Source organism: Hemicordylus capensis, chromosome 1 (genome assembly GCF_027244095.1).
Source record: "Hemicordylus capensis ecotype Gifberg chromosome 1, rHemCap1.1.pri, whole genome shotgun sequence".
Taxonomy (NCBI): Eukaryota; Metazoa; Chordata; class Lepidosauria; order Squamata; family Cordylidae; genus Hemicordylus; species Hemicordylus capensis.
In genome coordinates, this window is record NC_069657.1 from 63,410,453 (window position 1) to 63,436,340 (window position 25,888).

At 44.0% G+C, this 25,888-nt stretch overlaps 1 protein-coding gene across 6 annotated transcripts in view; it reads right to left on the minus strand.

Annotated features, from left to right (window-relative positions):
* DPH6 (diphthamine biosynthesis 6) overlaps positions 1–25,888 on the minus strand; it is a 370,426-nt gene that overhangs the window by 79,872 nt on the left and 264,666 nt on the right. For 4 of the 6 annotated variants that reach the window (XM_053286584.1, XM_053286586.1, XM_053286583.1 and 1 more), the window contains exon 13: positions 19,600–19,842. The exons of the other annotated variants lie outside the window; for them this stretch is intronic. In XM_053286584.1, coding sequence (XP_053142559.1) covers positions 19,600–19,842 — 243 coding nt within the window. The remainder of the gene's footprint in view (positions 1–19,599; positions 19,843–25,888) is intronic. 6 annotated transcript variants of the gene reach the window in all.

Consider the following 25,888-nt stretch of genomic DNA (forward strand, 5'->3'; position numbering starts at 1 on the left):
CCAACAACATGTTTGACCACAGTAACACTGTGGTCAGCGGGAGTCTCTCCTTTAGGAAACAGATACAGTCATGCCTCGCCAACTGCAGTTTTGAGTATCTGCGACTGGGAGTTTGTGACCGGTCTTGTCTAATGCAACTCAAGTATCTGTGATTTATGTTGTGATTTGGGTGGCAAGAAGCGGGAAGGAGAGGAGAGAGAGAGAGAGAAGTGGAGATGACAGAGGCAGCCAGTCTTTCATTCATGGGTGAGAAAGCCCTCAGGAGGGGAGATGGGGCTGGCTTTTCTTTAGAGAGGTGCTGATTTGAAGGATGGGGTGGGGGGCAGGTAGAAGCCAAGGGGAGGAGGTGGCTGCCTGTCTCCAGTGTGTCCAAGTAAGCTTGTGAGCTGCCTAGGACATGCTGGGGATGGTGCACACACTTCCAATTGCTTCTCCATTCTCATGCACTGCTTAGTTACATTTCGGCAAAATGCTGATTCACCTCGCAGCAAAACTCTCCATTCCTCCTCTCAGCAAGGCAGCCACAGGAAGGGTGTGCTGGGGCAAAAAGGCAGGCTCCTTGGAAGAAGCAAAGAACATGAACAGGGAGAGGGAGGGAGGAAAGAGAGAGAGAGACAGAGAGCAGCAGAGGAAAGAGAAAAAGAGAAGGAGGAAGGAGAGAGGGGAGAGGGAAGAGAGATGGAGAGAAGCAGAGGTGAGAGAGACAGTTTGTCGTTCATGGGCGAGAGAGCCCTCAGGCGGGAGACTATAGGGGAAGAATAGCAGTTTAGTCCCCAGATAGCAAAGCAAAACCAGTTTGGTGAGAAAGCAGTAAAGCAAGAGGTCTTGAGGCAGTTCTTTAGTATTGAAGAACTACAAGGATTTATTTAAAGAAAAGGTTACAAACAAATGTGAAAAAGCCTGTAGCTTAATTTCAGCTGCAGCTCATGGCTGAAGAGAGAGAGAGATTAAAAACAAACACCCATCTCTGGAGAGACAAAATGGAGACTAACACAGGAAGAACAAAGAGGGGAGGAGTCCAGCACTTTTATCCATGACCCTAGCCCCTCCCCCCACGCCATGGTCACTATGAAACATTGCAGCTGAGAGCTGATGCTGCCAGGGTCCTAGCTCCAACAGAGACGGGGCTAGCTTTGTTGCAGAGAGGTGCTGACATGAAGAATGGGGAGGGAGGTGGGCAGGAGTCATGGGGAGGAGGTGACTGTCTCAAACATGTCCTGCTAAGCTTGTGAGCTGTCTAGGACCTGCTGGGGGGTGGTGCACATTTAGCTAAAGTGGAACTAAGCGGCGCATGAGGATAGAGAAGCAAGTGGAAGTGTTTCCACTTGCTTCTCCATCCTCATGCGCCGCTTAGTTCCACTTTAGCTAAATGTGGTGAGCAGATGCTGCTGGTTTGCCTTGCAGCAAAACTCTCCATTCCTCCTCTCAGTGAGGCAGCCACAGGAGGAGTGTGCTGGGGTGAAAGAGCAGGCTCTTTGGAAGAAGCAAAGAACATTAACAGAGAGAAAGTGGGATGAAAGAGAGAGACAGATAGAGAGCAGGGGAGAAGTGGAAGTGGAAGAGAAAAGAAAGCAAGTGAGCACCTGCCTTTCTGGTCCATGGGGTTGTGAGTGAGTGGGTCAACTGGTGGGCATGTGAGTGCTCTGGAAAAGTTGGGGCGGGCTGAGGAAAAGGGCAGGCTCCTCAGAGGAAGCAAAGAATATGGAAAGAGAGAGACTGGCAGAAGCGGAAAAGCAAACAAAGCAAACACCCGACATTCTCGTCCACTGGGTGGTGAGTGAGTGCGTCAGTTGGCGGGCAAGCATGCGAGCGGGTGGGGAAAGTTGGTCCTGCGTTACCTTGCTTGGGCCAGGACAGAGCAAGAGTGGATTTTTAGTGCTTTTCAACTTGTTTACCTTTGTGAGTGGATTTTGTGCTTTTCTACTCATTTCTCCTTGTTTCTGAGCTGCTTTTCAGACTGTGGTTCTCCTAATCCCCTGTTTCCCATAGCTTTCCATTGCTTTCCGACCACAAATTTGCCAATCGCAAGGTTTTCCTTGAACGGAACCCTTGCGATTGGCGAGGGATGACTGTACAATAAAGTCTGCCCAAGCCGTTGGTCCCACCCCCAAAGGCCGGCCCCAGCACTGCCCACCTTTTTTAAGGCCAGAAGTTTACAGAGTCCAATAGGCATGCCTCTCACTCACCCTAGAAGACAAACTTGGCCCAGCTGCAGGATGTTTTAGCAATTAAGGCAAGTAAGCAACAGGTAGCAATCAGAAGGTAGCTAGCTGGTAGCTATACATGAAGCATCAAGAGAGACAGAAATGCAGAGAGGCCATTTCTTTGGGGCATTTTCTTTCCCCCTTAGAGCCTGTCTACCCAGTAGCTGTTTGTGCTCATATCTGGGCTCTGCTGTGAAACTGCTAATAGACAGAAGCCCTCCTCCACCCAGCACAAATGGATGGGGAGATTAGATGGGCTGCACATCCTTTCTCCCTACCACTTATAGAGAGATGCCCTTTGTTTCTACCCACAAATCTGGCCAAGTTTTCAGTGGCAGGGCATGACTCTTCTTCCTCTGAAGTCCATGCAACACATTTCCTATGGTTTCAAGTGGGCTTCTTGCAGGACACTTGAGGACACTTGGAACCATGAAAGTTGCTAAGACTCCTCTTCTCATCATCCCCCACCTCAGTAAGTTAGGAAAGGGAGATGTAAGTGACGCTCTCAGTATGTTATGAACGGTCTATAACATATCAGAACCAGAGGTACCAACTCAGAAGTATGTGAAATATAGGCCTGTGTCTGATTTCATTTTATATTAAGAAATGAATTAACTCCTGAACTCAAGGTGAACTGGCGTACTAGATCTCAAACTGCTCTGTGGAGCAGGAGGCCATCCAGAATTGTATTGTAAAAAACTGATATGCAAGGAAACACGAAAGCCAGGCCTGAATGCTGAATGCTACTCATATGCTAAAAATGTGACTCAGACTGCTCTTCTGTTGCAAGAAACCTATGTGAATTGTTGTCAATGATGGCTCTGCTATGCCCAAGGGGGATATCTCAATTGCTCTCTATAGAGGTTCAACAGAGATCCGCCTGTAGACATTAAATCTTACCTCACTGATGCTACAAATGTATTGAACGTCTCACACACCTTTTCATGTTACTTTAAATATTCGCTTGTTATAATTACACACTAGATAGAGGTACACAAGAAATAATGTAATGGTTGTCTCTCACCAATAGAACTAAATTTCCTCACTAACTCCTGAGTTTTAACACCTTTTTGGGGTCAGACTGGCAAGATGTAATTTGCAGCATCTTAGATGCAGATTTGCTGTGGGCAATGTCCCCCCCTCCCTTCTGAGCACACAGTTTACAGAAGATGGGATTGAGAACTCTCTGGACTGGCCAATATCCTGAATAATTAAAAAAGACATTGTCCAGAAGATAGCAGCAAGTTGTCACCTTTTTGGACCCAGGAAAATATGAGATTTGTATAGATCAAAGAAAAATACACTATAAAGAGTGGGGACCACTAGACAGAGAGTACAGCAGTTCTGTGCCTACGGGCAATCTGCTCCCACGCCTTCCCAGAGTTTGCTGCTAAACCACGAGGCAACAAGCAGGAACTCTGCCTATGCACAGAGGCTGTCTGTGACTTCTACTGCTCAGTGAGAAGTCAAGACTCCCCAGCCATGGTGCTCCAGCTCTCAGCCATGATCTGAAGCAACTGCAACAACTCCTGTCTCCAGCCAAGCGCCTCACTCCTTCAGCTGACGAGAAGTCTCTGGTCCTGGGTAAATATGCTGCTCCTACAAGCCTGGAATCCCCCCATCCCTTCCCCCTTTCCTGCTCCCTTCTCCTCCCCCCCTTTTCCTCTACTAATCTCCCCAAACCATGCCAGCCCTCAGCCTTCCTTTCCCCCCCTCTTTTCTGTCTGTATCTGAATTGTATTCGGCTCTAGGAAGATTTAATTGCATACACATATGTTAGTTAGGCACACGGGTTGAATATTGGTGCTGGCTAGGAAATACTGTTGCTGATATTGATAGAGTGTTCTGCTTTGTGCTTTGCTAGATTATGTTGTTAGTCTTTTATACTCAATAAAGCCCATTGAATCTTTGAGGATTGGTTTGATCTCCTTTCTTCCATGCGCCCAGATCACACATGGTCACTAATATAAAAGAACTTGGTCCAGACCTATTTTGTATACTAGCTAATGAACATATTTAGTATATAAATCAGGCCTGGTCTGTAACAAGTAGGCTCAGATTTAGGAAGGCCCCTGGGACCTGTTATAGTCAGTCACAATGATGTCACTGGTAGTGCAATAGGGACTAGAGGTCCCACTAAGGATTGCCGACTCCCAAGGATTGTCCTAGAGTCCCCTAAATCTGCATCAATCTCCAAAGATTATTGAAATCATTCCTGGAACTTTTTATTTTTTTGATATTGCAGAAATATTGGGGGGGGGGGACCTTCTAGGAATAGCTTCAGAACTGACAGCCCTAGGCCCCACCAATTTGAAATAGGCCCAATTTAAACAGACCCATGGTGTGTGTGTGTGTGTGTGTGAGAGAGAGAGAGTGAGAGAAAGCGAGAGAGAGAGCCCCGTTCACACATTATGTTCCACACGTGTTCTGTGTACATGCATATAGATTTGTACATGTGTACAGTAATTCAGACATTATGTTTAATATCTGAATATTGCATGAGCAATAATAACATCCAATTTCTACCATGCATTTGAGGGGGCCTGAACCCAGGTTCACTTTAAAGATGAATGCATATAGTCATTCACACAACACGACGTATCTATTTATAGACAACTGTATGTACATATAACATCATGTCTTAGAGCTAATGAGAGACTCATTCCTAGTAAAGATAGTGACTGGCATCCAGATTAAAAAGTGATCGACCAGGGTTTTCTGTTGCACCAGTGTGTGCACTATTTTCAATTATCCCCTTCCCCCTGCAGCTGCCTCTCTCCACTGCAAATATGTCCCTGAGGCTTGAAGGATCATTAAGAAATCAATTTCAGAAGGCTGTAGGACGACAGGAAGATTGTTGAAAATCACACCACCCTTGGTGCAATGGATAACCCTCTCACACTGGCTTAGAGTTAGTCTTGATGTTGGCCAGTGGCCTTAGCATTTTCATACAAATTCAGAGTTGCTCTGTTCATAGGACAAGCAAGATGTCGTACACTGTTTAGATAATATTAGCTCTCTAATGTTTGCATTGGACAGCTCAGAGCTAAGCAACTATAGGCCTGTCTCCAACCTTCCTTGGTTGGGCAAGGTAACTGAGAGGGGGGTGGCTTCCAAGCTCCAGACAGTCTTGGAGGAAACTGATTATCTAGGCCCAGTTCAAACTGGTGTTTGGGCAGGCTATGGGGTGGAGTCTGCCTCGATCAGCCTGATGGATGATCTCCAATGGGGAATTGACAGAGAGAGTGGGATGCTGTTGGTTCTTTTCGATCTCTAGGCAGCTTTCGATACTATCAACCACAGTTTCCTTCTGGACCACCTGAGAGGGTTGGGAGTGAGAAGCAATGCTTTGCAGTTCTTCAAAACACCAACTTGTATATGGCATCCCCCAGGGCTCCATACTATCTCCAATGCTTTTTAATATCTACATGAAACTGCTGTGAGAGATCATCAGGAAATTTGGTTCAGGGTGTTAAGGAAGCTGCCATATAATGAGTCAGACAATCGGTCTATCTAGTTCAGTATTGCCTTCACAGACTGGCAGTGGCTTCTCCAAGGTTGCAGGCAGGAATCTCTCTCAGCCCTATCTTGGAGAAGCCAGGGAGGGGAACCTGAAACCTTCTGCTCTTCTCACAGTGGCTCTATCCCCTGAGGGGAATATCTTACAGTGCTCCAACTTCTAGTCTCCCATTCATATGCAACCAGGGTAGACCCTGCTTAGCTAAGGGGATGTCATGCTTGCTACCACAAGACGAGCTCTCTTCTTCTAAGTATTATGATGACACCCAAATCTATTTCTCCATGTCAACATAATCAGGAGAAGGCATAACCACCCTAAATGCCTGCCCAGAGGCAGTAATGGGCTGGATGAGGGATAACAAAGTGAGACAGAATCCAAATAAGATGGAGGTACTTATTGTGCAGGAGCTGGAACTTGGGAGACAATTTTGATCTGCTGTTTCTGGATGGGGTCGCACTTCCCCAGAAGGAACAGATATGCAGCCTGAAAGTGCTTTTGGACCTAAACCTCTCCCTGGTGTCTCAGGTTGAGGCAGTGGCCAGAGGTGCTTTCTATCAGCTTTGGTTGATATGTCAGCTGTTTCCATTTCTTGAGACAAATGACCGCAGAACAGTACATATGCTGGTAACCTCGAAATTTAATTACTACAATGCGATCTATGTGGGGTTGCCTTTGCACGTAGTCCAGAAACTGAGGATGGTACAGAATGCGACATCCAGGAGGGTCTCCGGGTCATCTCGGAGAGACCATTTTACTCCTATAATAAAAGAACTACACTAGCTACCAATAAGTTTCTGGGCAAATTACAAGGTGCTGGTTATAACCTATACAGCCTTAAACAGCTTAGGCCCTGGGTATTTAAGAGAATGTCTTCTTCACTATGAGCCCCATCGCCTATTGAGATAATCCAGAGAGGTTTGTCTGCAGTTGCCACCAGCTCGTCTAGTGGCTACACAGGGATGGACCTTCTCTGTTGCTGCTCTGAGACTTTAGAATGCGCTTCCTGCTGAAAAAAGAGGGGCCCCCCCCGCAATCTCTAACAACTTTTTAAAAGTCTTTAAAGATACATTTATACACCTAAGCTTTTTAACTAGAGTTTAAATTGTTTTAAGGTTTTAATTTGTAAATATTTTAATTTAATTTGTAAATCTGTGAGCTTAAATTGTTTTAAGGTTTTAATTTGTAAATCTCCCAGAGATGGAAGTTTGGGGTGTTGTACAAATATAATAAATAAACAAATACATGTTTTTATACACTTTCCAATTAAGGCTATATAGCTAAAGCCATGTAGTTTATTTCAATGTTCTCCTTTGTGACAATGTTCAATTACAAATTCATGCAATTTTCTCAGATGTATTGCATATTTCAATATTGCCCTTTCTCCCCAGATTATCCTTATTTGTTTTTTGGTTTTTTAAAAGCATGACTATCTTCATGTTCCATTGTGGGCCAGTATCAAAAACGAACAGTAATTCCAAAGACATCTAGAGTTCCACTATCTAAGTGTGACCTGTGTTAAATATTTACATTATAATTACCTCAAAAGAATACAAAAGCTTCATTTAATCCTGACCTTAGGGAAATGAAATTTGCAAGGCACAAGATGAAAGCACCATTACTGTGCTGTTTGAACACACATGCATGAGCTCAAAGAGAACCTGCTTTAAAAGCTGGAATATTCACCACATTTCAACACAGAGTATGCTATCCTGATATGGCAGAAAAGACAAAATGATATATATTCAACTGAACTTTCAGAGGATCTCATACAAGTTTGGAGCAATAATTTTCAAATGAATTATTTTATCTGAATAACATGAGCAACTATATAACATGGCAAATGGAGCAGAGAATAATGGAATTCCTTTTGCTACCCAGTGTGCCCTGATTCTTCTAAGGTTGTGGTGTTTATATAGTTGTTTATATATACAGTGAATATATAAACCCTCCACGCTGACCCTTCGGAGATAGTTCTACCTCCTAAGGGGTACCGACTATGCAGAAAGATCAAATAACAGAAGGAATGAAACTGGCTTATATAATATGACATGGGCAAGGCCCATGATTTTTCATAGGTGGGATGGTGGTTTGAGATGAAGAGATGAGATACAGACCTGCCCTCATTTCCCTCTGGCTCTGGCACTCCTTCACTCCCTGCCTACCTTCCAGATTCTGCCCTTACCCATCCTACTCATCACCTCCTATCTGCATGCTTGTTTATTTCATCCCTTTCACATCCCCTTCTCACGGCTGCCTCTTCTCTGTGGTGCTGTGGACCTGCAGTACCCTTTTCTCCATTGCCAAGATGTACAGCAGTAGAAATGGATCAGTGAGACAAAGGGCACAATGGGGTAGCTGTGGTGACATTTAGTATGTGTACCTGCAGATTAGTTGTGGTGACATGATATGGGAGAAGGCAGAGAGAAGGAAGTCCCAGTTCATCTCAGGTTTGGAACTAGGGGAGGCAACAACAGGAATCCTGATCCACTCAAAGGCATGGCTGGAGAGGTGGAGGAATGTTTTCTTGACACTTAAATACTCCCCCTCTCAAGTCAAGAAATTCCATCAGAAGGGGGAAGGATGCAATCTTATGTGCCCTCTTTCTCAAGTCAGCTCTTGGTTGCAAAGGCAAGGCAAGTGTTAGAAGCAAATAACTCCCTCTCCACAATCCTGATGAGGAGAGAAACATCAGGAGAAGGAGCAGGAACAATCTGTTGAAGTACACGGTCACCCATTCTCTTCTCCTGCAGACAGTTCAAGAGGACCAATTTTCCAAACTCTCAACTGCAGCCAATGGCATGGCTCAGATTGTGACTGGCCCTGCTCACAGTAGCACTACTTGTATTTTGCAGTATAAAAATGAAACAAACTCTGAGTCAGATGCTGAGGAAGCACGATCAGTCCCAGATCCCAACTCCAAACCAAAACCCGAGGGAGCCCCAGAGTTAGCTCCCTTAGGATGTGAGTTCTCTGGGGCAGCATTCTTGGAACCCAAGACCACCACAGAGCTCTCAAACACCACCGTGCCCTGCAACATCGGCAATTAGCCTGATAGGAGCAGGTAGAGCAGTGAGGGAGTGTCAGACTCTAGGTTAGAAGGCAGATTCTTTGAGGCTTCCACTTTTCAGGTAGAGGCCAGGAGGGGTAGTCTGGGCTCAGAGCAGGGCCAGTGGCAGCTTGGACTCAGCCTGCCACGACGGCCCCCCTAGCCCTGCCCGTTGCATCAGCATCTGATATCAGATGTAGGGAGTGGTTAGCCTCGCTCCCTGCATCTGACATCAGACACAGGGGGCATGGTTTAGGTCCCAAACAGGACTGCAAAGCTAAATTAAAGCCAGCGTGGTGTAGTGGTTAGAGTGCTGGACTAGGACCGGGGAGACCTGAGTTAAATTCCCATTCAGCCATAAAACTAGCTGGGTGACTTGGGTCAGTCACTTCTCTCTCAGCCTAACCTACTTCACAGAGTTGTTGTGAGGAGAAAATTAAGTATGTAGTGCACTGCTCTGGGCTCCTTGGAGGAAGAGTGGGATACAGATGATGATGATGATGATGATAAGAAGTTAAAATAATCGACATAGCAATACCAGGGGATAGCAGAATAGAAGAAAAAGAAATAGAAAAAATCACAAAATACAAAGATCTACAAATTGAAATTGAAAGGCTGTGGCAGAAAAAGACCAAAATAATCCCAGTGGTAATTGGCGCCCTGGGTGCAGTTCCAAAAGACCTTGAAGAGCACCTCAACACCATAGGGGCCACAGAAATCACCATCAGCCAATTACAAGAAGCAGCTTTACTGGGAACAGCCTATATTCTGAGACGATATCTATAACTACAGCAACAACATTGATAATAAAATTCAGCCATCCCAGATCCTTGGGAAGGACTCGATGTCTGGATAAAACAAACCAGTCAATAACGCCTGTCTGACTGTGTAAATAAATAATAATAATAATAATAATAATAATGCTGCCACAGCCACTCTGGCCATGCCGCGAATGCAGTGAGGGCTGATCTAGCTCTCAAACGGGGCCACACAGCCCTCTTTGTGGGCTAAATCCAGCCAGTGTGACCAGAGCAGCTCGCTCTGCAACACCAACTGCCTCTTGTTGGTGTCAAGTCATCTTGCTCTCTTGAACCACTCCTGTGCACTAGCCTTGCCTGTAACTTGCCTTGCCTCATACGCAACCAGGACAGAACAGCCAAGGACCTAACTTGGAGACTGAGAGAAATCACTTCCTTTCATTCACTCCTCCCAAAACCAACTCCAAAATTGTGTTTGCAATGTGGAAAATATATCTTTCACCGCAAATTTTAGTTTCATTTGAAGTGGAAAGCATTTATTCTCTTTCCCCACCTGTTTCCCAATTCAACATTTGGTTGCTTAGTCACACCCATCAGGACAGAAATAGAATGCTGAGAACTTATTTTTTTATATAGAGAGAATTGCTAAAGTAGGTTTCAGAGTATGAAGTGGTTTAGCAGTTGTAGTCTACACTCATGACATTCCTTGTAAAATATGTTAAGAGATATGTGTTAAGAGTTCACGCAAGACTATCTGATGAGCATCACTGTTTGACAAAGATGAGAACCAAGGCCTGCCACACTGAAAACGAACATTCTGTCTATCAGACTATAACTGTGGTCACCACATCTGGCTTTTCTTCCTGTTCATCATTCCAGTGAATCAGCGAAATCACTCAGAATCATCATGCAACATAACACTGTCATTACAAAAGTAAGGGATATAAAAATAAAAAAAATAAAGGTAACTGAAAAACTGTTTACAGAAGTTTTTAGACAATTCTAAGACATAGAAAATCTAAACGGCTTAAGTCCTGACACTTGGTTATTTGTCCCTACACATTATATTATTAAAACACATTGGTTATATTGCAATAGATTGTGATTATAAATTAGGGCTGTGCATGGACCACATGCAGTGGTTCGGTCCAAATTCAGACCGAACTGCTGCTCCACGAACTGGTTCGTCAGACCAACCAGCCACGTCGAACTGACAAATCAGCTTGAACCGGTTCAGAGTGGTTCACGATCGAACCACTTGGAACTGGCCCGCCCAGTTCACAGTGGACCGGTTTGACCATGAACCAATCCGTGTGCACCCCTAGTAGAAATAGGATAGATTAAGAATTGAAGGATTTTATAACACATTGTTTTGTACACTTGCCACTTCCCTGAGCATTCCAGTGATGCTACTTGGATTCTGGCTTCCTTTAAAGGAGAGATCATTGGAGCCTTATGGTTTATTTGTTATAATACTTGGTCTATGTACAATTATATACGCTGAGCATTACACAGCAACAGATTACATTAGGTTCCCAGAAAGAAAGCCCTGCTCCCCAAGGTGCCTCAGTTCATCTATTCCAGACTCTCCGAAACTTAGACTGTGTGTCTGTCTCACTCACTCAGAAGCTGCTGCTTTTGTTCTTTCCAGACTCACACATCAACCTCTTCCATTAGGTGGAGGTATGTGCATGTCACCTTACAAAACTGTTATGAAAAGTACTTATGTATATTATTAACTCCAAAAGTGTCCTCTTCACTTCAACATTCTGTTACAGGCAGTAGGAGCAATCCAAAGGCCCTATGGGCAACAGACACAAGAGAATGCCATATATATGAAAAATAACTAGAATTTAGGCCAATGTTCTTCATTGTAAGGCCCGGGAACCAAAAACCCTAAGTGTGGCTCCCTGATTAATTGGTTATTTGGCCTATGCACAGCTTTGCCTGAAGCAAAACTCTCTGTCCAGTCCCTCTGGCACCATGGAGAGGCAACCATTCCCACTGAATAGTGCTGCACTTTGTCCAGCACTAGTGGGGCTCCTTTAAGGGCACTCGAACCCTCTTGAGCCTCTCCATGGACTATTTGGAAATGTTGCCCTTCCCAGCACTTTCCCCACAGAGCTCTTAAGTGAGGGCTCCACCTTCCTTAAGGGCCCTCCCAACACTGAGAAAAAGTGAAATACTGTGCAGAGGCCAGTACAATGGGAAATGGCTTTCACATTGAAGTTTTTTTTTGGGGGGGGGGTTTGGCCGAAGTGCCTCCCCTTTCTGCAAAAATAGTGAAGAACACTGTTTTAAGCAATTGAGCACTGCCTTCAACATCTCTTGAGTGTTTAATTCCACCCACCCACCCTTTATGTCTGCAGACAATATGGTTTAACCTACCTAGGCATTACGTAACTTAGGAGCTACTGATGGCTTCAGAGCTTTTCTGAAGTAGCCATGTGTAGAGGCTTGCTTCTTTCTCTCTTCCCTTCCAGACAATATTGCAAATCTAACTGGCAGGCTGCGTGGCGGCATGGCTGTGCCATTTTTAAGTTCTCTTTCTTTGAAAGTTCACGGTTGTTTCTACTTTCTCTCCCATTAATTTCTTTCCAGTTTCTTCTCCTACAAAGCAGCCTCTTGCTCCCCTCCTGTCATGCAGCAAAACTCTCCTGGAATTCAGAGGTTTTGGTATTAAAATCCCATATTTTGTTTATGTGAATTTTTGTACAAACAGCCATTTTGTGACTGGCCTTGCCAAGCCACTATTTTGTGCTGGTAATTCCCTCATAGGAAACATAGGAAACTGCCATATATTGAGTCAGACCATTGGTCTATCTAGCTCAGTATTGTCTTCACAGACTGGCAGCGGCTTCTCCAAGATTGCAGGCAGGAATCTCTCACAGCCCTATCTTGGAGATCCCAGGGAGGGAACTTGAGAAACCTTCTGCTCTTCCCAGAGTGGCTTCATCCCCTAAGGGGAATATCTCGCAGTGCTCACACATCAAGTCTCCCATTCATAGGCAACCAGGGCAGACCCTGCTTAGCTATGGGGACAAGTCATGCTTGCTACCACAAGACCAGCTCTCCCCTCCTAACCAAGGCTCTGGCAAAAAGTAGCCCCCAGAAGCCTTAAATTTGTCCATCCCTGGCCTAAGACTATAGCTAAAAAACAGTATTACTTAGAAGTCATCTTACTGAAGTTTAATGGGTACATTTCATTGCAGAAATAAGATTTTCCAAAGCTGTAGAAATTCTATAGCCAGGTATAAGTTTAACACTACAATGCTACCTTTAAATACGTCATCTTAAAAAAAAATACAGACATGAATTTTCTAACCTCAGTAAATCATGAGATGACCCCAAGCTTATATTTTCCCCTCCGGAGTTGGCTATTATATAAGCAGGATTGTACTACACACAATAGTATTGGGAAATGTGCAGCTTACTGTTTTGTTAGTGCAATTTTCTACTTGTATCCAGCAATAGCAATTACAGAAAGCATTATGGCTCTTCTTACAAAAACATGGATGGCACACATATACTTAACCTACTCACTTCCTTTCCAGTTATTGATCTGCACGAGTAATAAAGAATACAATTATAGGGCAACAGAGTGGGAAGTTTGAAGTGACATGCAGGGATGAGCAATAAAGAGGTTGAAGACTGGGTTGCAAAAGAATTGTTCCCTTTGTTGTATTTGCTTCCTCTCCCATCCTATCAAGCAACAGTAATTACGAGAGATATAAACAAGAATAAAGAGGTGTGGAGCTTGGAACACATAAGCAACAGAAACCTGTTACCAGACACAGCTAAAAACAAGTGGTAACAGCAGATGAAACTGAAACAGGACTAGAGCACTAATCAGATACTATGTTGTACCTGGCTGTATTCAAATGTCTTTATACATTTAATGTGTTTTGTGTTATCTGCGTTCATTTTAAAAGTGAGTCTCGGTACAGGCCTCTCAAAAGCATGGTACAGATCGGAAGAATCTGCGTTCAACATAACATGCGAATAACTGTACCTGCATACAGATTTATACATGTGTACACTTGGACACGTATAAATCTGTATGCAGGTACAGTTATTCGCGTGTTATATACTTGTGTACACTTGAACATAGTCACCTTAAGTGGCGCAGCGAGGAAATGCTTGACTAATAAGCAGAAGGTTACTGGTTTGAATCCCCTCTGGTATGTTTCCCAGACTACAGGAAACACCTATATCGGGCAGCAGTGATATAGGAAGATGCTGAAAGGCATCATCTCATACTGCACAGGAAGAGGCAATGGTAAACCCCTCCTGTATTCTACCAAAGAAAGCCACAGGGCTCTGTGGGCACCAGGAGTCAAAATCGACTTGACAGCACACTTTACCTTTACACTTGAACATAACATGCAAACAGGGCTTAGATATCAACACCACCATCACAATCAGACACATATGGGTTTATCTTCTCAACATTTTATTTTAGAGCCAAGTCCTTTACAGAGTAGCCTAATACAGCAGGGGTGGGTCTAAATAGATGGGCCCTCAAAGGTTTCTCTTAAATGCATAAACAAGTAGTAAACTATACGTGAAAGCACTGAAAGGAGGTTGTACACCTAAAGAAAGAAGTCTGTAGAACAGGATGGGGTATGTCTGGGTGGCTGGATGAGATTCTAGGAGAATGTTTAGGGTGATAGGTTGGATAGTAAGAACAGGGCTAAACCCTGCAGATTAAAAGAATATATCAACAGATATACGCAGCATAATTTAGATTTGTGGAAGTAAGGATGCATGGATGACTGATAGTGGGTGGGGGGAAGAGGAAGAGTAGTATAAAATATTTTGTAATAAAGAAACTAAAGTAGATTTAGATAGAGAAGGAAAAAACCTTATAGATAAACATTAGGAAGTCATTATGGTCATTCAAACGACCTTTTCCGCCAGGCATGGAGGGTTTGGCAGGAGAGAAAGGAGCGCTCCTACTTTCCGCCCAGACAAAATTCTTTTCTTGGTGGGTCACACAGCTGCTGTACCCACACGATCCATGCTGCTCCTGGCACTGTGGCATTCTGGAGGCCGGGAAAATGCTGCCCTGCTTCCAGCTATCGCTACATGCACTGTGCGAAGAGTGTGTTGCATTGAGGGATCTCCCCATAACTGTGTGTGCACTCTAGGCGCCTGGTTCTGTGTCTGTTTGGGCCCCCTGCAGCCTGAACAGACAAATGACCGAGGACCTGGGTAGAAGGGCATGCCTGCACCTTTTTACCCAGGTAAAAGCCCGGGTAAAAAACCTGGACTACCCTGGGCCACAACCACAGTGCCTCACACAAGCAGCCCTATCCCAGCAGGGCTACTTGTGTGAACAGCCTCAATGTCTTCTGAAGGGACCCAGTTGAGAGCCAGCGTGGTGTAGTGGTTAGAGTGCTGGACTAGGACCGGCAAGACCCGAGTTCAAATCCCCATTCAGCCATGAAACTAGCTGGGTGACTCTGGGCCAGTCACTTCTCTCTCAGCCTAACCTACTTCACAGGGTTGTTGTGAAAGAGAAACTTAAGTATGTAGTACACCGCTCTGGGCTCCTTGGACGAAGAGCGGGATATAAATGTAATAATAATAATGATGATAATAATAATAATACCTCAACACCATAGGGGCCACAGAAATCACCATCAGCCAATTACAAAAAGCAGCTTTACTGGGAACAGCCTATATTCTGCGACAATAAAATTCAGCCATCCCAGGTCCTTGGGAAGGACTCGATGTCTGGATAAAACAAACCAGTCAATAACACCTGTCTGACTGTGTAAACAAGAGATGATGATGATGATGATGATGATGATGATGATAATAATAATAATAATAATAATAATATCAATAGTTCTTGCTGTTCCTTACTAGGGATGTGCACGAGTCTGTTCTGCGCCTCCTCTGGAAGCATGGAATTGGCTTGGGTGCTGGTGTTTGAACCAGCCCAGAAGGGAGTGGTTCCCTTAAAAAGTGGTAAGCAGCTCCTTACCTGCTTGTCCCCGCCCTGTTGCTCTTCAGGTGGCTGCTGCCCTCCAAACAGTCATGTGGGGCTGAGGCCTGTCCCTGGCAGCCTCCAAACAGCATCAGCATGCACATGGCCGGCGCACATTCGTGCACATTCCTATCCCTTACTAGATCCCCCAGGCATCATTTTAAAAGCTGCTCTGCAACCTTTTTTATTTTAAGCACCAGCAGTCTGGTTCCATCTTGGTTCGAGTGGAGCCCGTCCCTTTTGTACAGGCTTTTCTTGTCCAAAAATGTAGCCAGTGCCTAACAAATTAGAACCCCTCCACCTGGTATCATCGCATTCAGACCCCTCAGCTCTACCTGTCTCATGGCCCTGAGCGTGGAACAGATAGCATTTCTGATAATACTAACTTGGGGGTCCTGGACTTCATTTCTGTACCATAGACATGTCCTCTGCAGTGGGTATATTTGTACCTAGGCAGCATGGAAATTTCATGACACAATAGTGCTTCCCATGCCTACCTTTAGGGGTGAGCATGGAACCACGGAGCTGCAGTCTGGCAGGATACCTCCCTGCAGCGCGCACAAAAGGCTTCTTAAAGCCTTTTGCACAGTACTGCACGCCAAGCGGGGGAAGGGGCGGCAGGGAGATATCCTGCTGCCCCATTACTAAAAGAATTTCCAAAGCGCTGGAGAAGGGGCAGCAGGGAGGTATCCTGCCGCCCCAATTACTCAAAGAAATACGGGCGCCAGAGGGGGGAAAGCAGCGTGAGGGGTAAGTAAACCCTCCCTGCTCTTAAGGGGACCCCCCACCCCGAACCACCTGAATCCGAACCACCCATGTCTGGACCAGTCCGGAGGCTGATAGACTGGCCTTCGGACCGGTCCAGGCACATCACTACCCACCTTGGGGTAAGACTGATCATGCTATCTTTCATATGAAAAAACAAAACAAAGCCAGAGATAGTTGCAAGTTGCAACAATAAAAAGACATTATAAATAAAGGCTGTCAAATTATTAAAAGCAATCTGATGAGGAATCACCTGCCTTTTAATGGATTAAGCAATTGATTTAAGTAGCTGTTCATACAAAGTATCAGTATAGGTTCCTTTTTTGAGGTGTCTATTGTAGAAAATGTAAGTTAACTTAGAAAGGTCATACACATGAGTAGCAAAAAGTGGCTAACAGGCATGTAAGCCCAGATTTGCAGGCATTTGTGAACCACACAACATCTGCAAACCCAGCTCATACCCAACAGGTCTTAATCCAGGCTGTCAAAGACAACAAGCCTCTGTACCTGGGTTTACCAATTGTGTGCAGAGATCAGCACTGAAAATAGGTCCCAGGTAGCCAACAGTCATTTTTTTTAATCATACAATCCTGAGGCTAGGGGGCTCATCAGAGGAGAGTTGCTGCTGCACTGAGCTATAGCAGAAGATCTCCTCTGCCTGGCCCCTCCAGCCTCAATGATAAAGATGGCCACCAGCAGACTAGCTTTGTTACCCCTCCCAGAGTGCCAGGATCATCACTTGAGGTGAGTTTGCAGACACACACAGAGCCTCTGCTCATGTGTGGCGATGTGAGAATAGGCTCTTCCCTCTCCCAAATCACCCCTAGATTATCACGTGAAAGGCATTAGAATTCAACAAACAGAAGTTGCTACTAATTGTTAGAATGAAAGGCCATCTTTAATATTCTCTTCCTCCATCACATTACACATGCACTAAAAACAGACTCAAAAACCAATCAAGAGAGTCTTTACCTTGCAATCCCACTGAATAAAATTTGCCTTCACTAATTAAAATGTGACTCTGAACATGGTTCAAATCTATCCCTGTTGTGATTCCATCTTTAGCAATTAGGGTTATAAACATTAATTGGCTTAACTGGTATATTAATCAACTAAAGCTATAGTTAATTAATGGTTGTGGAACATTTTAATTAGTGATGGCAAATTTTATTCAATGGGATTGCAAGGTAAAGAGTCTCTTGTTCGGATTTTGAATTAAACCTATAGGCAAAAATGGCCCTGCACCTATCCAGCCAAAAAACAAATATGTGATTCTAGTATTGGGCATATCACATACCACACAGAAAAAGTGGTTCTAGAAGAGGAGTGGCCAACGGATGGTCAGTGGGCCCCTGTCATGATATATGAGCAGGTGGGAGGAACAGTACCATTTCTTATTTGTCAGGCTTGCCTTTCATTTCCCAAGAGGGGATGTGTTATGCTTCACACTCACAATCCAAAGCTGAAGAACAGTGGTGGGTGATAAAAGAACGGCAAGTTTTTTATACTGGGGCCTCTCCCACTGGATAATAAACACCCGTTAAATAAAGGGCCTGCTTCAAGCTTGGAACAAGCAAACCCATTTCAATTCGGAACTTTTCAATGTTTGGAGTGCCATTTTGGAGGCCTGTTTTCCCCTTGCTGATTGGTTTTCTGGCACTGGCTTTTAATTGGCTTGTGATCCTATGGGGTTTTTGAGGGAAGTGGTTTTTTTTTTAAATTTAACATAACCTGCTTGCCCATTTCTTTTGTGGGTTGTGTGATAGGTAGCAACCCTCATGCCCTACCATCCAACCCACTTTGGTATCCCCAGGAGCTACCTTTGGGGAACAATGGGGTGTTTCAAATTGTCCCATTGTTCCCTATGGTGAAATATTCAAAATATTTAGAGGTTTGTTCCATCGAAACAACTGGTTGACTGTTGTTTTGATGAAACATTTTGGCTGTCTGAATTCTGTTTTGAGCATGAAACAAAATCAGTTTTTTTAACTATGAGGGCTTCACAGAGAGATCTGTTTCTTGCAGACTTGAATTTGTCACTTTATGTAAAAGAGCTGAAGGGGGAGGAAGAGAAGGCACTCAGCAAGTTATGAAAAGCGGACATACATCTTCTGTATATTTAAATATTTTGACATACTTTTTCTAAGGGGAGAAAGAAATAATTCCTGTTAGGCTAGATAAGACATTAATGGTAGCAGCTATGTAAAAACTAGTAGTATGGAAGATAGGCTTGTTGCTCATGTGGTATTGCCCACAGCTTACCATACCTACTTCACAAATAATTATGTGTACTCCCTAGGCTATCCTTGAACCAAGCTATGCATCAGTTGGGTCCTTATGAGTCTATTCAGCCATAAAGTCAAACCATGGTTTGGTGTTATAAGCCTAATTAGGCACAAACCTCGATTTCTCACAATCCATCCTCTCTTTGCATGCTTGGAAATGTCTGATCTTGGTCTGCACTAAACTATACTTTGCTACAACTGTTGTGTCAAAAGAGACACAGAACACAGAACATCTTTTATCAAGTCATTACCTCAAGTTCATCCAGCCCAATAGACAAAGTTAGTTCTTAGAAATATAATAATATTTAAATCATAATATGCAGGGATCCTTCTTGCTACTTTAAAATGTCAGGGCTCTTCCAGATGCAGATATATTCCAACTTCAGTACAAATTATTATTTAATTTGTGCTGAAATAATTAGAATTCTTCATAGATTGCCACAGCTTGCCAGCAGATGGCGCTAAGAATATTATGCAATGTCCTTGTATGGTGTGTAGATTTCCCATTTATTTATTGTCATAATTTGTGCTGAAGTTGGAATATATCACCATCTGGAGGAGCCCTCAGAATAAAAATGTTTACTTAGCAAAAGATAAACTTAACAAATGAATAATTTAATATTTGTAAAGCTAAGTGCATAATTCATAAAGTGTGATGAAAAACTAATCTACCTACCTGAAGAAAACTATATGAGCACATTTACTTCAAATGCTAAATACTCTTAAAAAAAAAATTCTAGTTGGAATTGGTTGCTCTTAAAGGTTTTTTAAAAAAAATCTTATTGCTTTGGGGAATTAAGACAAAGTTGGTGATGAATATAACTTTCTATTAAGCAATTTTCTTTTTCACTTGTGCACAGCCACTTATGAGCCAGAACATAACAGCTCAATCAAACCTTATTTTATCAGTCTTACTTGAACCCCTGCGAAATGCACTATGTTCTGATATTACTTCGTGGTAAGTTCCCCCTCACCAAAAAACTGTTATTTTCAAAGCAGGAAAAAGAAAATTGATATTGCATATACCTTTTTAAGTTCTCTTAATTTCTTCTGCCATGTAGCTTGAGCGACAGAAATATACTTGCTGTCAGTTACATAACAGTTTACCATAAGTACATGGTAGAGTTCAGCATTGTGGCTCATGGCTTGTAGGACCTTTGCAACATGGCTCAAGGAAACCGAAGCTTCTGCTTCTATGCCAGCACTGATAAGCTGCATAGTACATGGTACTAGTGCAATCTGTCCAGCACAGTAGAGAACGTCTCCAACCTAGAAGAGAAAAACAATAAGAACAAGAATAAGATGGAATTGTCCTCTTATGCTGTGAGAGAGTAACAAAATTATGTCTCACTTTGGTACAAAAGGAGCAAGTATACCAGTGTAAAGGTCATTTCTGACAGGGATTTAGTTACATCATAAAAGGGACAGCATTTTAATATGCTTAAACCTTAAAGTTAATACATGGATGTCCATGTATGCATAATCACCTTCAAACTGAACAGGTACGCCTAGAAATATGTAAATTTAACCTTTCACAATGTGACAATATTTCCAACTATCAATTAAAGATTTTGGGTCACATTTCAAGTAAATTTGTTTACAACCTGTCAATTCTGCAGTACCGAAAAGACAGGGAAGGGGATGGCCTGTTATCCGTTCTATTTGTATCCAACAGCAACTCTGGTTCATTTCATTTATTTAAGACACACATGCAAGAGCCACCAGCATGTGGGTCCAAAACAGTAATTCTTTTGTTGCATGAATAAGAAAATACATTTAAGAGCCACTGGTTTAGTATTTTATGCATACTGTAGTTATGCAAATAAAATGGCTTGGATCCAGACATGAATAAGCAGCATGATGCTCATACCACGGGCTTTGCCAGCCCCATCTTCCTACTGCTGCCGGTCTTTGCTCCCCAAAAGCCCCTTCTGAGGGTCAGGGACCCTCTGGAATAGTGTGGGATGTGGTATGACAAGTTGCAGAAGAAGAGGTGAGAAACTGGGTAGATGCTTACTCTCAGCTGAAAGTTCTTCAGAGAATTATAAGAGATCCATAATCTATTTTTGAGAATGACTTGACACTTAAAGAGGCAGTGAGTGAGGGTAGCCCATATTAGCATATGGCAACCCCCAAGCCTGAGACTACTCACAGACAATAAGCACACAGGAGTACAATATGATCTATGCTCCATATCCCACTATAGGCCCAGTTGCCAGCTGTGCCCCTTAATCAACACCAGTAGAGGACGAAATAACACCACTCACTACATCTGGGGCTCATACACCACATTTCAAAGCAACATCTATGCGTCTGTCTGCCTAAAACCGCTCTGAGTCATTTTTGGAAGGGCGGCATAGAAAATAAATAATCCATAAGAACTCTCTGTATTGACCAAACAGTGCTATGACTAAGGGAATGAATGGACCTAGATACCTTGTGTTAAAAAAGAAAAAGAAAAAAGAACTACCCGCCTCCAAGTAAGTATTTCAGTATGCCTGTCTGCTTCATAAGATACCTTGAGCACCCATTTAAGAAAAGCAATATGGTTGACATATGGTAGAAGAGCAAAATTCATACAAAAATAGATTCTTAAGGTAAAAGGAACCATTCATTTATTTTATATAATCCTTGCTTTCCCATGCAATTTGTAGCATGGACTGTTGCTCTTTAGATTATTAAAAGTAAACATGTATTTGCCATTCTTCCAGATATTCTCCTTCTGCATCTGAAGAAGTAGGTTGTAACATAAGAAGCAGGTTGTAACATTATAATGTATTGCCATTTTATTAATCGTTTAAATTATTACGAGGCAAGACGAAAATGACTATCCCAAAATGCACTGGAATGAATTGCACTGGAATGAGTTTTAGGCAAAGTATAATGTGGCAATAAGCCTAGATGTTGTAAAAGTCACTATCAGCAATATCACAGGTAGCGGGCAGAGGGATATATGGCAGTGGGAGTTGGGCAGGCCGTTACAGGGGGAAATGGTCCAGGCAATTGAGGCCTGTTCCTTTTTCCTGCTCTTCTCCCAACCCTCTGACCCCAGGGCGCTCTGATAATTCTCCCACGAGGATTAGGGTGCTGCTGCTGAGTGCCAGGTCAGTCAACGCTAAAACATCTCTCATCCACGATTTGATTGTGGATGAGCATGCTGACCTGGTATGTGTGACGGAGACCTGGTTGGATGAGCTGGGCAGGGTTGGTCTCTCTCAGCTCTGTCCTCCAGGTTTCCTGGAGGGTCAGGGAGGAGGCGTTGTGGTCATCTATCAAAAGATTCTCCCCATTTCCAGGTAACTGGTCAGGCAATCTGTCCTTGAAGGTGGGCCTCCAAGATAGGCTAGGGATTCTGTTGGTGTACTGACCGCCCCGCTGCACTTCAGTCTCCCTGCCTGAGCTGGCGGGGGTTGCCTCAGAGGTGCCTTGGGTTCCACCAAGCTTATTGTTTTGGGGGATATCAGTGTCCACGCTGAGGCCCCCCAGTGGGTGCGGCTCAGGATTTCATGGCCTCCATGGCAACCATGGGGCTGTCTCAGTTGGTATCGGGCCCTACCCACATGGCAGGATATACTCTGGATCTGGTTTTTGCCAACTGGGGAATAAATGATCAAGAGGTGGGGGAGTTTGAGATAACTCCCTTGTCATGGACAGATAATCATCTGGTGGGGTTTAGTTTTACTGCTCTGCCTGTCCTCTACGGGGTGGGTGGGTGGGTGGACTGATTAGAATGGTTGCCGTTGGAGGCTTATGGATTCTCTTGGATTCCAGATGGCTCTCGGGGAGTTTCCAGTGTCCAGAGCTGGTGACTCTGTCGAGGCCCTGGTTGATTCTGGAATGGAGAGATGGCTCGGGCTGTTGACACGGTTGCTCCTAAACACCTCCGGTTTGGTGGAGCCCATTCGGCTCCTTGGTTTTCCTCGGAGCTTAAGGCGATGAAACAACATGGGTGACGGCTGGAATTACGCTGGAGGAAGAGTCGTGACGAATCCGAGTGAACACAGGCTAGAGCCCATTTTAGGGACTACTCCATGGTGGTGTGGGTGGCGAAGAATTGCTTTTTTGCCACCTCCATTGCATCTGCTCAGTGCAGACCAGCAGAGCTATTTTGTGTAGCAAAGACATTGCTGCACACATCCCCCCAGGTAATGGGGGAGGAATCATCCACAGCCCACTGTGATCAGTTTGCATGTGACTTTGCAGATAAAGTCGCTTGCATCCGTGCTGATTTGGACTCCAGAGTTTTGTCAGATTTGCCTTTGGTACCATCTGGTCCTATTGTGTTGGATTCTTTTCAGCTGGTGCAGCCTGAGGATGTGGACAAGATCCTCGGCAGTGTGTGGGCGACATCGTGTGCTCTTGACCCTTGCCCTTCATGGCTAATAAAAGCTGCCAGGTAGAGTACAGGTAGATGGTTGGAGGTGATCATTAATGCCTCATTAAGGGAGAACAGGATGCCATCGTGCATCAAGGAGTTGATGGTAAGACCATTATTTTAAAAGTCCTCCCTAGATCCCTCCAACCCGGACAACTAAAGGACAACAATCACCTTTTTGGGCAAGGTGATAGAGCATGTGGTGACGCCAGAGCTGCAGAGTGCAGAGAGTCTAGGATGATATGGATTATCTGGACCCTTTTCAATCTGGCTTCTGCCCTGGATATGGGACTGAGACTGCCTTGGTCGCTCTAGTGGATGACTTACGCTGGGAACTAGACAGGGGGAGTGTGCCCCTGTTGGTTCTGCTGGATCTTTCGGTGGCATTTGATACCATCAACCATAGTATCCTTCTGGGCTGCCTCTCGCATATGGGAATCGGAGGTACTGTGTTTGAGTGGCTCTGTTCCTTTCATGGGGGGAGGGTCCAGAAGGTGGTGCTGGGGGACGACTGCTCGGCTCCGTGGCCATTGGCCCATGGGGTCCTGCAGGGTTCGGTCTTGTCTCCCATGCTGTTTAACATCTACATGAAGCCGCTGGGAGAGGTCATCCGGGACTTAGACTGAGTTGTTAGCAATATGCAGATGACACTCAGCTCTATCTCTCCTTGTCACCTGTTCCTAGGGAACTCCATGGACTCATTTATTTACATTCAATGATCAAATAAACACTACAGCAAAGAGCAATACAGTGCAATAAAATAACATAAGTAAAAATTTAAAAACCAGTTTGCAGACACTTTATTTCACATGCCTCTGAACAAAAGCAAGCAATCCTATGAGTAACTTCTTCATGCCTATATCCTAAAAAATAAACAATAAAATGTTCCTCAGACCAATCCAAATGTTTCTTTTGATAGGGGGCAATCTGAATGGAATGGGCAATATCATAGAAAGGGCAGTTAAACAAAGTATGTGTTAATGTTTCCACCTCAACAGCTCCACATGGGCACATACGTTCTTCCAAGGGGATCCCTCGAAATCTGCCCTCCAACATGGCTGAAGGGAGGACATTAAAACGGGCCTGAGAGAAGACCCTTCTCAGCCTGGGTGTAGGCAAATGTGTAAGGTATGCAGCTGGCCTCGGGTAATTTGAAAAGCTGAGATAATTATATCTGGAAGCAATCAGGCTAAGATCACTCTGCTTTTCTATGTCTCTTACCCTCTGTGTAATTATCTTTTTTGCCTGATCATAATTTAGCGATCGTATATATTGCTCCGAGAGGCCACAATTACCCAGGGTCTCATGTATATTCCTCCTCCAAGTGGAACAGAAATCATCCACCAAAGTTAGTGAGCCCAGCCCTTGAGGACAGCTAGTAAGATTAAGCCAATATAAGACTGCTTGCAGCTGGGTATGAGCAGTTAATCTAATAATGCCTGCTTCCAAACGCAAAGCTGTGTTTGGGACGCAGCTGGGGAGTTGGAATATGTCCCGTAAGAACTTTGATTGAACAACTTCAAAAGTTTGTAAGTTCCCAGCTAAAAGAATCTGGGCACCATATAGCATCTGAGCTCGAGGTTTCGCCTGATACACCCTTAGTGCTGCTGGGATGTTCTGAGCGCCTTTAGAGTAAAAAAATTTCTTAATAGCTGCAATGGATCTTTGAGCATTTGCAGTCACAAACTCACAATGTGGTCTCCAGGTATTCCTCAAATGGAATATGAGGCCCAGATACTTATATGTTTAAACTTGTTGAAGGCTCCTACCATTGACTGACCATTTATAAGATCGCCTACGCTTACTGAAAACCATTTTGTTTTGGGGGTATTGATGGACAGAGCCTCCTCTTCACAGAACTTTGCAAGGGCTCTCGAAGCGCATCTCATTCCTACCGGCGTGATAGATACAATCGCCACGTCATCAGCATATAATAAAATAGAAATGGCTCTCCCGCTATACTTGGCTGATGGAAAGAAGGGTCATCAGGACAGAAAACTAAGGAGTTTATATAAAAAATAAACAAAAAAGGGGCCAAACTACAGCCCTGCTTTACCCCGCTCTGTGAGGGGACCAGACTTGAAAGGTGTCCTTGGATGTCACATTTGACTCTTAAAAAGGTGTTTTCATATAATGAATGAATCAAGAATAGCAAACGGGGGTCTAATGTAGCGAGTTTACACCATAGACAGGTTCTAGGGATCAAATCGAATGGAGCCTTAAAATCTATAAAGGCTACATATAGGGGCACATTTCTACTAAGTTGTTTGTCAAAATTTGATCCAGTGTAGACCGACCTGATCGAAAGCCAGCCTGTTCATCCCTTATAATATTGTTTTGCTCTGCCCAGTCTATGAATTTATAACATAAATGCCTCGCATACAATTTGCTGATGATGCACAAGAGGCTAATGGGCCAATAATTGGCTGGATCTGACCGTAGTCCATTTTTATATATTGGGACAATTATGGCCGAGTGCCAATCCTCCGGAATACAACCCTCATGGTCTACGTAGGTAAAACGTTTGGCCAGAGCCTACCAGTCAGATTCCGCCTTTGATAATTCCCTGGAAATCAGGTCTATACCAGGAGCCTTACCAGGTTGTAGCTGAGAAATTAAATTATGAATTTCTCATTTCATGACCAGAGGCCATGGGGGAAGGCAGTCTGAATAATGTGAGCAAGGGGAAGGGTCCAGCACAGGAGCTGTATACAAAATGAGCCACCCAGCAGTCTGCAGTAATATAATCGTCCAAAATAAGGGGACGTTCTTTCATATCAGATGTTACTAATCCCCAGAATAATCTGGAGTCTTTTTGTTTAGCTGCGGCGAAGAAGTGTTCCCACGCTCCCCTCACCATCTCCCATTTCTTCACTTTAATGAGTTTTTTATATTCTTTCTTAAGCTCTATTAATTCTTGGGCCAGTTCAGCATCTAAAT